General features: G+C 41.5%; 2 protein-coding genes and 1 pseudogene across 4 annotated transcripts in view; 1 reads left to right on the plus strand and 2 right to left on the minus strand.

Annotated features, from left to right (window-relative positions):
* Positions 1-15,387, minus strand: part of LOC108244131 (NLR family CARD domain-containing protein 3) — a 1,204,881-nt gene that overhangs the window by 400,744 nt on the left and 788,750 nt on the right. The window lies entirely within an intron of this gene.
* Positions 648-996, minus strand: LOC108250702 (annotated as a pseudogene).
* Positions 7,448-15,387, plus strand: part of ttll12 (tubulin tyrosine ligase-like family, member 12) — a 50,631-nt gene continuing 42,691 nt past the window's right edge. For 2 of the 3 annotated variants that reach the window (XM_017440701.3, XM_017440702.3), the window contains exons 1-4: positions 7,449-7,657; positions 8,226-8,404; positions 10,339-10,537; positions 11,319-11,478. In XM_017440701.3, the coding sequence (XP_017296190.1) occupies positions 7,532-7,657; positions 8,226-8,404; positions 10,339-10,537; positions 11,319-11,478 (664 nt within the window). In that variant the 5' untranslated portion in view covers positions 7,449-7,531. Of the gene's footprint in view, positions 7,658-8,225; positions 8,405-10,338; positions 10,538-11,318; positions 11,479-15,387 lie in introns of all 3 variants that reach the window. The other variant, XM_017440703.3, reaches the window with a different exon arrangement.

A 15,387-nucleotide genomic window follows, 5' to 3' on the forward strand; every position in this document is an offset into this window, starting at 1 on the left:
GCCCTAGTCATGCATGGACACGGTTGGCCTCGCATCAAGACGACCTGATCTGATGATGGGAGCCAGGAAATGGGTCACAAAAATTCTGGTGCAACTTTTCCTTGTATGGAGAAAGATGGCTTCCACCTCCCCTTTTCAAAAATGTCTGTAAAGACTGTAGGCTTCTCTGGGAAAACTCAAATCACACCCTTTACAGAGCTAGTCTACATGTTGATTGACAAAAAAAGTGATTGCACCCTTGTTACTCCCTGTAGGTAACCCTATTAACCTGTTGGGAAGCAATATACTATGTTCACTGAACACAACTGTTTGATGGTCTTCATGTACAATTTACAGATGCACAAATGAAGGAAAATAGGTACATGATGACCTAGCAAACTTGTCAGTCTATAGCAAAACCACTAGTGTATTGGCTAAGATTAACTTTGCCCTCAGCACTGCAAGCATCACTGAACAAAATGGAAAACATGGGTTCAAACCCAGGTCAAAACTGCAATTGAACCTAGACTGCAGCTCCACTAAAGCCCAACACCTAGAGGATTATTCAATTCAAAAATACTTTATTAATCCCAAAGAGGAATTAAATGTTGTTGTAACTCATTATCCTAATTTTGTTAAAGAGTTGTTATAGATGCTGATGGGTGTGGTCAGGAAGGATCTCTTGTAGCGGTCTGTCTCAATATGTCCTCGGTTCTGGTGTCCTCGTAGAGCCCCACCAGGTAAGCCTCGCTGGCCTCCTGCAGAGCCATGACGCCTGAACTCTGGAAGCACAGGTTGGTCTTTAAATTCTGGGCAATCTCACGAAACAGGTGCTGGAAGAGCAGCTTCCGGATTAGCAGCTTGGTGGACTTCTGGTAAAGGCGGATCTCCCTGAGAGTGTGTGTACTCCCTGAGGCTTTTTCACGCCGCCGGTGGCCGGGGTGCTCTTGGGGGCAGCTATTGTGGCAAGCTGCATCCTCCAGTGCATTTACGGGCAGACTGTTTGGATCTGACCATGACTAGACACACATTTAACACTGAAGAGTGAAAGATGTTAATCAGCTGCTCCTGGTTGAAAAAAACAACAACAACTTGTTGTTACGGTTACACATCATAACAACTGTCGAAAAGTAAAAGGTGTCAGTAAAAAATCCTTCCAGCTGCACATCATCCGATACCAGAGAAATTCTTTAAAAGTTTTGTAATTGTATATTTTTTTAGTCTTTTACAAATACAAACAGCACCTCTTCAAATACTTAAGTACATAACACAAATTTTATACTTGGAGTCACACTTTAAAAAAAGCTTACACTTACAGTTTTGCCCCAAACGATCTGATACAAATGGTGCAAAACAAATCCACATACCTGTGTCAGAAAAAAAATAACTTGTGAATATTTATTCATCACTTACAGACATAAAACTACTATTGCACCTCACAGATTCTTCAATACAGGTCACAGATTCCATTCTACAAGTCACAAAATATAAAATACTTGCTCTAATACTTTTACTCCAATCAGTCCAAAACTAATTCAAACACTTGTATTAACATCTTCACTCAGACACGTTTTTATATTATTTTTTTAGAATTATAGCAAAACATTTATTTTGTAAATTGCAGTAAGGTCAGGATATGCAAATACAAGACACATACAAGACACCCCAACCTTAAACCATTATCAAGGGTTGGCTACAGTGGCATTTGCATTCCATAGAGCATCCACCTTAATTATGGGCCACCCAGTGATCCTTTACACCACTCATCAGGTAAATTATTTGTTAACAACACCAAGATTTGTGTTGACAAAGGAAAGGCATACAGATTATGAAATCATACTGTCACACTTTACGAACTGTAAAACTAGACCACCATAATGTTCAGCACAAATGTCAGAAATTAAGGCCTTTAGTGCAGCTGAATGCATTAACAGAGTCTGACTACATATATGGAGTATGCAGACCCTCCAGGATTTCGCAATGTTGCGATGGCAACTATTAACGCAAAATCAAGCAAACCCCGCAAAATCGCAACTTTGTCCAACTTTGCCCAAAACACCGCAACTTTCCCGCAACTTTAACCAAAATAACCCCAAATAACTCACAAAGAAATGTGATGTCACATCCTGTTAACATCAGAATGCCGGGAGCATGCAGGAGCAGCGACCGAAGCGAAAATGTGCGCTAATGCTTCACATTTGCCCACAAAGATTTCAGCAAAGGACCGCAGTGAAGTTAGTTTTAAGTTGGATATTGGATATTCGTGCTCCGCGGAGTTAGCGGCGTCTAGCTCACGGCTGACCCGAAACAGGAACGCTAATGTCGGCCAGCTGTCCCTAAGTGAACCACCGCGAGTGAGAGAAGGGGCCGGCAGAGAACGGCTGGCCGACATTAGCGTTCCTGTTTCGGGTCAGCCGTGAGCTAGACACTGCTAACTCAGCGGAGTGTGAAATCCAATATCCAACTTAAAACTAACTTCACTGCGGTCGTAAAACAGTTTCCTACCCAGCTGCACGAGAGTGGGGGGAAGCTGTTTTGCACGCCCTGCAGTGTAATCATCAAACATAAACGCATTGACAAACACTTTGTGTCTGCAAAACATGTGAGGAGAGCTGCAGATGAGGGACAATCCAGAAATGGTCATGAATGTCAGTTTAAAAGCTATCATAGTTCTCAAAGCACCTTTTGAGAATGCCAATGTTTGTTGGTAATTATCTTACAAAACTAGTAAGTATTTTTGGTTTATATATTAAAAGGTATGGTTTTTTATTGATTTTAGTTTAAAAAAATCGCAACTTTTCATCGCAACTTTTAGGAAAATGCCCCGCAAAATCAGACATTTTAGCTTGCAAAAATCACAAAAAATGCCTGTGAAATCCTGGAGGGACTGAGTATGTGTTGTTTTTGGTACTGTCTGGAAATAAAGATGGCTTCATTGCGCAGATGAAACATCTGTCAGAAACAGTGAAGCAATCTCACAGTTACTCCAGTCACTGTACATGCCTTTTGCACATTCTACTATTAAATGTTGGGCACACCAGAAAAATGACAGCCTCATCACATAGGATAACAATGTGCCAGATGAAATGGCAAAAAAGGCTGCAGGGAGTAATGCACTAGTGAAGGCTAGCCGCAATTTCAGCCTGGCAGACTCACCCAGCTGTCCAGCATTACTCATCATGGATCCTCGCTCCAAGCTGTCAAATCGCATCCAGGTGCAGGATATAAGCCTCCCCGTCCACGGCTCCTCCTGCTCGCCAGCCAAGTCTCGTCCCACCGCCTCCCCGATCTCCACCCTCCTTCGTGTGCACCTCTGGACTCCCCTTCCTCATCCTCCACGCCACCACCAGGTCCGGGTCCCGGGGGATGACTACCCTAATCTCTCACCCTACTTCGATCATTCAAGCTCACAGCGGTTCTCTGCAAACTCGTCATCTGCCGGGGCCCGTGCGCCAAAGACCTCTAACCAATAAAACACTCTAATTGTCTTTATCTCTCCGTGTGAGTCTCTCCAGGTTAAAATTGCCTCAGTGTTGGAGGATCTGTTACTGCTGTTGCCACTCTTTTCTCTGACTGCAGACTAGGAGAGGGCCTCAGTGTTAGAAAAATCAGTTTGGTTGAAGTGAGGGGCTTTTAAAGTAACCCAAGCTGAAGAAGAAGATGGCCATTTTGTTTTGACTAACTCATTGGTCCAATTAAGAGGTTACAAGTTATATGATGGGCGTCATATTTGGCAGCTGTAGTAGACAGAATGTTCCATGAGTGTGAAGTGTGTGTACAGTAAAACACATGTAAAGTGTTCTCTGCATTAGTTCCCCACATTCCTTCCCCAGAAGACTATTTAGACATCTAATGATTGATTATGTACATATGATCTAGGTACTTTCTTGTACCTAGGTCATATGTTAGGGTTAGGGTTAGTCTGAAGTAAGCCGCTAAAGTGCACAACCAAGATTGAGTGTAAGTGTATAGTAGGTGCGCCTAGATATGTATACAATGTGGAAAATATACAAAAATCATAATGAAGTAAATAATATAGCTACGTAAACGTCAAGTATACTGCACAAGCTCCTGCAAACCTTAAAAAAAAAGAAAAAAGGATTTAAAGTAAAACAGCGTTTTTGCTATAGATGTATCTTCATAAAGCTTATATAGCAAGCCGTGTGAAAGTTAGCCATAACAATGGAGATATTTTCTGATATTATTGTCTCTATGAGCAGGCGGTACCTTTATTCGGCTGTCTCTGTTGGGGTAATATTGTTCCAGACGTAGTCCATGGCTACTTTGGGGTCTAGGAACTCCTTTTCTTCGTTTTGATAAGTAATCCGTAGTCGGGCCGGATAGAGGAGGCCGTAGCGGACCTCCTTGTTGCCCCTCAGCGCTCTCCGTACCTCCGTGAAGGTGGCTCTCGCTCTGGCTACGGTGGCCGTGTAGTTGGGAAAGAAGGCGACGCGGTGCCCGTTGTAAAAGAGCGGGGCTCCACCTCGGGCTCTCCTCAGGATCTCCGCCGCATCCCCGTCATGGTGTAATTTAGCGATGATGACTCTCGGTGTCTCGCAGTCCCTGGGTCTTCTCCCGATGGGTGTGCGGTGTGAGCGGTCTACCTTAATGTCTCGGTCCATCTGCAGAACTTCTTTGATCATTTTTGCCACAGCTTGTGGGGAGCTGGAACCCGGGTGTTCTTCAATGCCCGCTATGCGGATATTGGACCTTCTCATTCTCCCCTCCAGATCTTCGCATTTCTCTTTGAGCACTGACATTTCTTTCTGCAAGCTTGTTACAGTGGACTGTAGGGAAGTGACTTCGTCTGACCACGTTGATAGGCCACCCTTTAACTCCAGAAAGTCCGTCTTTATAATATCCACTTCGGCTTGGATGGTCTTTGAGCTGTTAGCAATTTCAGAGCGGACCGCTTGTAGTTCGGATCTTATAGCTTGAAAGTCTTCCGCTAGTGCGCTTGCTTCGCAAGGCATTGTACTGCTCTCTATGCACTGCTGGCAGGCCCCAATTAACATGAAATGCTGCATATTTTACAACCTAAAAATCAAACATTTGCCCAGCAAAAGAGCAAAAGTAAAATTTGGTAGCCATAATTTTTTTTTATCTTTGTTTGAGATAATGTGGAGAATGTCAATTATGGGCTAATATTCTTTCATAACAAATGGTAAACTGAATTTTCATGTATAAATAAAATGTAATGAAACATGTGGTACTTTTGTGCTTCAAAGATTTCTGGTGCTGTCAACTGACAGACATTAAAAGATTTGATAAAAGTTGAAAGGTAGGCCTTCTAAGGTCAACAGGACCTCTTGGTAATTCAAATAAAAATTGTTTCATTATTTTTGTGCTCTGTCATTTATCCACCCATAATTTTACATAATATTACAGTATAAATGTAATTTATAGGTGGTAACACCCCCTGGCTTACAAACAAAAGATTATCCTATTTTTATGTTTGTACTTCAGACTTTCATATATATATATATATATATATATATATATATATATATATCAAAGAATATGGTGGAAGAAGCAACACCATTTTTGCTGCAAAAAACACGACAGATCACAAATCATTGATACTATTTTTGTTTGAGAACATTTCCACAACTGTGATGCTGGTGTAACAACCCCCCCACCAACCTTCCCAAAACTTTAAACGATGTCCATGACCCATACATTAGACTCCAAAACTTTGTTCATTTCAGCACTGAAATCTGGATAGCTGTCATAATAAATTGACAGCTCAAGGACACAGCTACATGTGTGAGCCACAGGTCTTCTGCGAAACCCTTGAATCTGTCTTGATCTTAGCCAGAGATTTGGCCCACATGGAGAACACACTCAGGAGTCGAGGATTGAATATTAAAAGATTTATTGAACAGAGATGTAAATGAGCTGGAAACCAGGAGCAGAGGAACTGGATCGGCAACTATGGTGAGAGACAGGTAGTTAGCAGGTTGAATGTAGCTGATGGTAGGAACTTTGATGATAAAGCAGCTTACTTGTATTTGGAGAGTTTCATTTGTGGAGGAGAACGGATCAGGGTTCTGGGTCCATGAAGTGACGGTTCCAGTAGGGGTTTGAATCTCCGGTGACATGGGAGGGTGAGCAGGGTTCGGTCTAGGGAGGCGAGCATGACAGAGCCAGCAAGGTAAGTCTTTGGACCGGGTTCTTTCAGAGCTTTGAAGCACAGCACTTGTCTTGAGAAGGTCAGTAATCCTGGAAACTATTAAACCTGAAATGAAGGAAAGATTCATAAGCATCGTCTGACGCATAAGCTTGGTCAGGAGGCAACACATGTTTCAGGTTATCACTCTGACGGTGAAGTGTTCTTCTTCTTCTTCTTCTTCTTTAGGTTTTAACGGCAGCTTGCATCCATTAATGTTGCACTACTGCCCTCTATTAACTCCTACCATCTATACCTCAAATTCTCTTAAAGATCCCAGTGTTTTTTTAAAAAACGAAAAATCTTCTTTTTCCCCTCAATACTATTCCTCTGATCGATCACCTTCTCAAATTTCAATTCCCTACTAAAACCTAGTTCCATGTTTAATAATCTTCTTTGGCTTGCATATTTCCTACATTTAATCAAAACATGCTCCACTGTTTCTACTTCATCACACCATCTACATAAACCAGTAATGTGTTTCCCCATCCTAAAAAGAGTTCCATTTAGGAAACTATGCCCGGTTCTTATTCTATTTCACTTTAAGCTTATTAATGGAATATACCCGTCTGCTGATTTTCTTTTTAACCGTTTTGGGTTTGAATGTACAAATTGTTCATTTTGTAAGGAACATGTTGAAACTACTGACCATATATTCTATGAACGTATATATACTGCCGTCTTTTGGGAAGATTTACATCACTGGTTGTCTAAACATTTGCAAGTTCCAGACTTAAAAATAGAAAATATCATATTTGGCTTTTTGACTGACGTCTCTGTAAATAATCTAACATTAATTCCATTGTTATTCTTAGAAAGTTTTTTTTTATACACAAGAACAGATTCCTTAAATCTAAACCAAATTTTGTTGCCTTCCACAAAGAAGTGTGCCTTTTCTTTTCATCACTGAAACATATGAAGAAAAGAAATGCAGTAAAACTCTTCTTGTTGGTAAAAGAACTCAACCTCATGGAAAACCCCTAGTACTTTACATACAAAAAAACTGGGTAAACATGTTTACTTTCAATTTATTTATTTATTTTATTAATGTTTATTTTATCTTATCTTTCTTAAAATCTTCATCATTTGTTATTAATTTCAGTTGTTTATATGTGCATTGATTTTGTACTGTTCAGAATTATGAATAAAGTTTTGGGGAAAAAAAAGAAATGAATTACTTCCTGAAGATGGCGGCGTTTTCATAGACATAATAGAAGTCACTTCTATTATGTGTATGGGCGTTTTCGGCGCTTTACAAGTCACGTGATAGCATGTCTGTCCATTTGTATTGTTACCCTCAATAAAGATTAAAAAAAAAAGACTACATCTTCCGGGTTTCTAGCACGCGTGTACGTGAGCAGCATTTTGTCAACAAAGAGTGAAATGTTGAGTGAAAGTGGTGATGAAGAGGGGTTGGGTGCCTTCGTGTCGCTTCACGCCGGAGCTCTACGGTCTTCAGGGGTTCCTCAGGTCTACTGGAGAACTTTATATCACAAGCTCACTGACGAGGTCTGCTCGTGCCTGCTGACGTCACCAGGTTTTCGAAGCTTTCTGTTAGTTAGCACAGTTAACAGTTAGAGGTTGTTTTCACCCTGCTTCTACTGGATAATTACAGGCTTAATATAAAATAATCCTACTTTTGTTTATGACATGTTACAGTCAATTTGATGATGATCCCCACAATGTATTATGAGCGCTAACAAGATCTCTCAATATCGCATGAGATTGTGTATTACATCCTTTACCTGATTAGGCCAAAACAGCTGCATTGTCATTTCTCAGCATAAGATCATCTTTGTGTAAAACTCTGGCATGAAAGACAGCAGATGACAGGCATTCTTTAAAGAGCCTAGCAAGGCATTTATTTCAATTAATAGAACAAAGTTTGGCAAGTTACTGTATTGATAGGAGTGATTACCGTCTACAGAACAATTGAGCTGTGTGCTATTTCTTTCTATTTGGACTTGTACTAAAGAGGTCACCATAGATTAGGTTATGTTAGGTTACTTTATTTATACCCAAAGCTAAAATGTTGTGAAACTGAAGATCTATACTGTTTCCTTTCTCTCTGTTGAAGATTTATGATGCCGGGGAGGTTTTTGGAGTATTACATGTCCAACAGGAAGAGAATGTAGAGGAGGTGGAGGATGAGGAAAACGAAGAACCTGAGAGGAAAAAGAACAATCCTGGAGAGGCGGTCAGTTATAAAGTGGTGGTTACCAGGGAGAGCGGCTTACAGGTCTCAGATCCAACCAGGTGAGGCCACTGAAGGCTAAAATTTTACTAACCTTATATCTGCTGCATCTATGCTGAGAAGAAATAAAGGCCTAGCAATCCTTGAAGGAATGCATATCACTCACTAGTGATGAGAACAGCAGAACTTTTGAGTGAACTGAATCACTAGAATCAGTTCATTAAAATGATTCGTTCAAAAGATTTGTTCACCGAATCCTTCAATTCACACAGTTTATTAGTTAGTTAGTTCGTTTAGTTTATTTCTTTTGTGCCATACACCATAAAAGGTGCCCGGCCCCCATGGGCTTAGAAGACACACAAACATATTTCATAGATGCAGAGAGAGACCAACATCAACATCCTTCAAACATAAAGTGTCCTCTTTTGAAGATGCCAGGCTTTTAAAACAAACTGAGCTAACTGAAACACATATTTAAATAAATACTGTAGTTTATCTTCATCACTCATATGAAAAAAAATCTGAGTAAACATCAAGAACTTTACCAAACAATTTATTTCTGAGAGTTGTATACAAAGGACAACATAAGAAGTGCATTTCATTTTTAATATCATTTAAATCACACAGAGAACATTTTTGATCCTCCTCTGGGACTGAGTGAAAGCGTCCAATTTCTAAAGCTAGAGGAAAAATACCAATTCTAAGTTTATTTGTGCAGTACACGAATAAACGGCGTCACTTCCAGCACAGTACTAAGCAAACGAATCACTCCTCGGCGGCAGTTCTTTGTTTCTGCGCATACGCGACTCAGCAGTTCGTTCCCTGAACGAATCACTCCTCTGCACCAGCTCGTTGTTTCTGCACATGCGTGAATTAGCAGTACGTTTACTGAATAAATCCTTCCCCTGTCCTCTCTGTCAGCCTTCTCTCTCTGTGTAGCCGAAGTTAGAAAGTTCCCAAGACTACAACAGCAAGCAGCTCGTTCACTAAATGTAAATGAAAGTCCTCTTTCTTTTCTGCTTATTATTGTTACGACCAAGGGACCCCCCTGCTCCAGCTGCTGCTTATTTTATTAACAGAGAAACTAAAAATCTGTTAAATTGAGTTTTAGACATACATACATACAAACGCACAGGTGATAGTTACATCATTTGGCATCATTTGTGAAATTTAACTTACCAGTCCTATTGAGTCAATCACTGTCCATGAATTCAAAAAGTAAAACTGGAACAATATGGAAGTAGGAAGATTGCACTAGACTGGGTGGTGTTTCGCAGGGGTCAGTGTTGGGTTCAAAACGATTCATCCTATATATTAATTAAATATACAAAGTATCGCAAATCCTAAAATAGTGATTTACAAGCTGGTTTGAAACAAACAGTAAAAGCCATCAGTAAAATAGATAAGTGCCTGTTAAAAGACACACAGCAGCATTCTGGTCTAACTGCAGGCAACGGAGACACAATTGTTCAAGGCCAAAATGTAGAGAATTGCAGTTGTCCAGTCCAGTGGTGATGAAGGCATGGACAAGTGTTTTGTGATCTTTTAGAGATAAGTAAAATTTTGTACTAGCTTCAAATTTAAAAGAAGTGTCTAAAAACACTCCAAGATTTCTGACAGTGAGGAAACAATAAGGGCCAAGAATATCAGTTAGCTCATTGAATGGGGTACAATTTCCAAACACAAATGGCTTAAGAAAGCAAAAAGAAAAAAATTGTTGAAACACAATTCAAAGAGAACGTTTTTAGGGAAAATGAAGAGATCTCAATGTATTTCTGTGGCGAACTTTAAAAAATGAAGTTAAATATTTCTAAATGTAGAAAAGTTATACAAACCAAAAGTTATAGCACACTATTCCTGATCAAGCTGACGGTTCATATGAATGATTAAACCATCACAAAGAATGTGGAAGTAGTTTGACTGGAAAAAACAGAGACAGGACAACAACAGCGCAAATACTGCGTCAGCATTAAACTTTTCTTCCATTCTTTTGCAGCATTTTTCTGGTTGACCATGCTTGGACTTACCGTGTGGAGCACGCCCGGCAGCAGCTGGAGCAGATTCCTGGTCTCCTGTCAAGAATGGCCGCCCTCATGGGGTTGGACTTTCATGGTGAGGTGCCATGTCCAGAAACAGTGGAGTTGATCTTGAAGAACATGTGGAAGTTCAACCAAACTTATCAACTCTCCCAAGGGGTATGTTAGAGAACACCCCACACTCAAAGACATTATTTTAAGCCCCACTCAACATTGTTATTGCCCTCCACCGCAAAGTGAAGGTGGATGATAATGTTGTTGCCTTTGTCTGTTTGTGTGTTCGTTTGTCTGTCTTTTAGAAAAATATTTCATGAAACTAATAAAAGTGTAAAAGTAAATTTTGTATCCACGTCTACAACTGATTAACCTTTGGAGTCAATCGCATTCAAGATGACTGTGACAGCTAATCAACACTAGCCAGCAATTTAGACAATTTTACAGATTTTGATCTAAAATTGGGTATGGTAAGCCCATATTCAAATAGCTAACAGATTGTGCAGATCTTTATTAAAAAATTTGCCATAGGCTATCTGGAGTCAAGTAAGTCTGTTAGCAAAATATCTCATGAACCCCTGAACACATTTTAATAGAACTTTCAGAAAATAATCACTGGATGTACATCTGCAACTGATTCACTTTTAGAGCCAGCCCAATTCAAGATGGCTGCCGTAGTCAAGTGACCTTAAAAAACTCAAAAATGGTTATAATTTAGTCAATTTTACAGATAATAAGCTAAAATTTACAACTCAATCATTTTTTATCATAAGATGATCTTAGTCTAAAGCTCTGACATGAAAAGCACTGGATGATATTTATGTATATGTTAAATTAATTAACATTTAGCCTTCATCAAAGTTGTACCAGGTCGAGAGAGATTTGTGTATTTTATAAATGCTTCTGGGCTTTTGTCATGCTGTTAAGAAAAATGTTTTATGTGTAGTCAGCAGAAGAAAAAGTTCCTGTGTGGTACATCATGGACGAGTTTGGTTCCCAAGTGCAGCACTCGAACCAGCCCAGCTGCTGCATGGTTCCCTTCTTTTACATCCCGGGCCAGCTGGCTTACACCCTGCTCTGGCCACAGCAGGACCTCACAAAAGGAGGTAAAAATAGACTCTAATACATGCATAAGTTTCTATCAGACATGCAATGATTCCCACAGCTCTCATCTTAATGTGTCAGTGCTGGGATTTAATAAACACCCTGATGGTTTACAGAGATCTTACCAAGACAAACATTTGCACTGGTTCCCTTTATTGCTCTTTAGCTTTAGAGAGAAATAATAGAAACGTTACTTAAGTCTGAGACTGAATATTGTTGCCGGTGTCCACCAGCGGGTTCGAGGGTTGCTGCTGCGACAGGCACCAACTACCTTGCGGCCACAGCTTTGATAAGCCGCCTCAACAATGGAGGCACGGAACATGGCCCACTCGGGCTCAATGTCCCCCACCTCCCCCGGAACATGTATAAAGTTCTCCTGGAGGTGGGAGTTAAAGCTCTGTCTAACAGGAGACTCCACCAGACGTTCCCAACAGACCCTCACAATACGTTTGGGCCTGCCAGGTCTGACCAGCATCCTCCCCCACCATCGGAGCCAACTCACTGTCAGTTGACAGCTCCGCCCCTCTCTTCACCCGAGTGTCCAAGACATGCAGCCGCAGGTCAGATGAAACGACAACAAAGTCAATCATTGGACTGTGACCTAGGGTGTCCTGGTGTCAAGAGCACATATGGACACCCTTATGTTTGAACATGGTGTTCGTTATGGACAATCCATGACGAGCACAGAAGTCCAACAACAGAACACCACTCGAGTTCAGATCAGGGGGGCCGTTCCTCCCAACCACACCCCTCCAGGTCTCACTGTCATTGCCCACGTGAGCGTTGAAGTCCCCCAGTAGAACAAGGGAGTCCCCAGGAGGGGCACTCTCCAGTAACTTCTCCAAGGACTCCAAAAAGAGTGGGTAATCTGAATTACTGTTTGGCGCGTAAGCGCAAACAACAGTCGGGACCTATTCCCCCACACGTAGGCGGAGGGAGGCTACCCTCTCGTTCACCAAGGTAAACCCCAACATACAGGTACCAAGATTGGGGGCAACAAGTATGCCCATCTTGCTTGGCGCCTCTCACTGGGGACAACTTCAGAGTGGAAGAGTGTCCAACCCCTCTCAAGGAGACTGGTTCCAGAGCCAGAGCCGTGCGTTGAGGTGAGCCCGACTATTTCTAGCCGGAACCTCTCAACCTTACACACCAGCTCAGGCTCCTTCCCCACCAGAGAGGTGACATTCCACGTCCCAAGAGCCAGCTTCTGTAGCAGAAGATCAGACCGCCAAGGACCCCACCTTCGGCCACCACCCATCCCACATTGCACCCTACTCCTTTGGCCCCTCCCATAGGTGTTGAGCCTATGGGAAGGGGGACCCATGTGACCTCTTCGGGCCATGCCCGGCCGGGCTCCATGGGCGAAATCCTGGCCACCAGGTGCTCGCCAATGTGCCCCACCTCCAGGCCTGGCTCCAGAGTGGGCCCCGGTGACCCGCGTATGGGCAAGAGAACACTGTGTCCAAAATTTTTAATACTTCACATCCAAGTAACTTTAAAATGTCAAACCAATTTTGCCCTAGATTATGCCTACTGATGGGTGTATTAGTACTGTTGGCGGTACTCTTGTTAGCTTTCCAATTGCGATTGGATTGCAGTAAACACAGGTCTGAACTCACTCAATCTTCTTATACTTCTTTTTTTTGGCTGTTCCTTTTTCAGGGGTCACCATAGCAAGTCATCCTTCTCCAGCTAACTCTGTCTTCTGTGTCCTCTGTCCTCACGCCAACTAACTCCATTTCCTCTCTAACTGCATCCATTTATCTCCTCTTTGTCTTTTTTCCTGGCAGCTGCATGTCTGACATCCTTCTACCAGTATAGTTATTTATTTATTTCAAACAAATAAAAAAAAACATGTAACCAGTAGGACAAGAGAAAACATATGCATACATAACCAAGAACAAAATAATATAACTAATCACTACTTTCTGTTTGAAAAGGAGTAGGAAGAAGTAAACCTTATTTAATCATACCCCTTATCTCAATTTAGTGAAATATGTTATTTACCAACTCAATAATTCTCAAAAATTTGTAATACAAAACACATTATGATATTCATATTCCTATTCAATTTACAGTACAAAAAAACAACAAATTAATTATATTACATAAACAACATAATTACAAACTAACTCTCATAACAGGACAAGAAAATGTGCACTCATATTGGTAATAATAATAATATGACAATTATAAATAACAACTGGACATACAGCATCTAAAAAAATTACCTGCTCCCTGCCAGTGTACACCATATAAACTCTTCATTAAAAAAAAAAACACACTGTCCCTCCTCTACACATGTCTAAACCATCTCAGTCTGGCCTCTCTAACTTTATCTCCCAGTCGTTCAACGTGTGTTTTACCTCTGATGACCTCATTCTTAATTTTATCCATCTTTGTCACTCCCAAGGAGAACCTCAACATCTTCAGCTCTGTCACTTCCAGTTCTGTCTCCTGTCTTTTTGTCAGTGCCACGTCTCCAAACCATACGACATAGCTGGTCTTATCACTGTCTTGTAAACTTTTCCTTTGACTTTTGCTGCCAACCTTTTGTCACAAATCACTCCTGAAAATTTTCTCCATCCACTCCACCCTGCCTGGACTCTCTTCTTCACCTCTTTACCACACTCCCCATTTTCCTGGACAGTGGACCCTAAATACTTGAAGTCCAGCACCTTTGTGACCTCTGACCTCCTTGTAGCCTCACTGTTCCTCCTGCCTCCCTCTCATTCACACATGTACTCTGTCTTTCTATGGCTGACTTTCATTCCATGTCTTTCAAGTGCATACCTCCACCTCTCCAAGTTCCCTGTTCCCTGTTCTCACCACAGATCACGTCATCTGCAAACATCATAGTCCACGGGAATTTCTGCCTGACCTCATGTGTTAGTCTGTCCAGCGTAAACAAGAAGGGGCTCAGAGCCGATCCTTGATGCAGTTCCACCTCCACATTGAGCTATCGGTCACTGCTACAGCACACCTCACCGCCTACTGTCCTCATACATGTCCTGTACCAGGATAACAAACTTCTCTGTCACTCCAGATGTCCTCATACAACACCACAGCTCCTCCGTCAGCACCCTGTCATATACTTTTGCTAAATCCACAATGACACAATGAAGTTCTTTCTATCCATCAACATTTTCAAAGCACAGATGGCATCTGTGGTGCTATTTCTCAGCATAAAACCATCCCGCTGCTCACAAATAGTCACCTCTTGTCTTAGTCTAGCTTCCACAACTCTCCCAGATCTTCATTGTGTGGCTTATCAACTTAATTCCCCTGTAGTTGCTACAACTCTGTATATCCCCCTTATTCTTAAAGATTGGCACCAACAGACTCCTTCTCCTTTTCTCAGGTATTTACTCATTCTCAAAAATGCCATTGAGTAATCAAGTCAAAAATCTCACTGCCATTTCTCCTAGTCATTTCCATACCTACACTTGTATGTCATCAGGTCCAACTGCCTTCCCCTTCTTCAACCTCTTCAAAGCTTTCTGAACTTCATCCTCACTAATCTTTTCCACTTCCTGGTCCACAGTTTCTATGACCTCTACTCTTTTTTCTCTTTTGTTCTCTTAATTCATCAGCTCCTCAAAGTACTCCTTCCATCTTTTCATCACACTCTCCTCTTGTGTTAGAACATTACCATTTCTACCTTTAACAAGCCTAACATTCTGAACATACTTTCCAGTCTGGTCCCTCTGTCTTGCCAGTCGATACAAGTCCTTCTCTCCCTCCTTAGTGTCCAGCCTATTGTACAACTCATCATACACCTCCTGTTTTGCCTTTGCTACCTACATTGCATCTCCCTATATTCCTGTCTACTCTCTTCCGTCCTCTCACTGTCCCATTTCTTCCTGGCTAACCTCTTCCTCTGGATAACTTCCTGCACTTCACCATTCCAC

This window comes from Kryptolebias marmoratus, linkage group LG23, assembly GCF_001649575.2.
Source record: "Kryptolebias marmoratus isolate JLee-2015 linkage group LG23, ASM164957v2, whole genome shotgun sequence".
Classification (NCBI taxonomy): domain Eukaryota; kingdom Metazoa; phylum Chordata; class Actinopteri; order Cyprinodontiformes; family Rivulidae; genus Kryptolebias; species Kryptolebias marmoratus.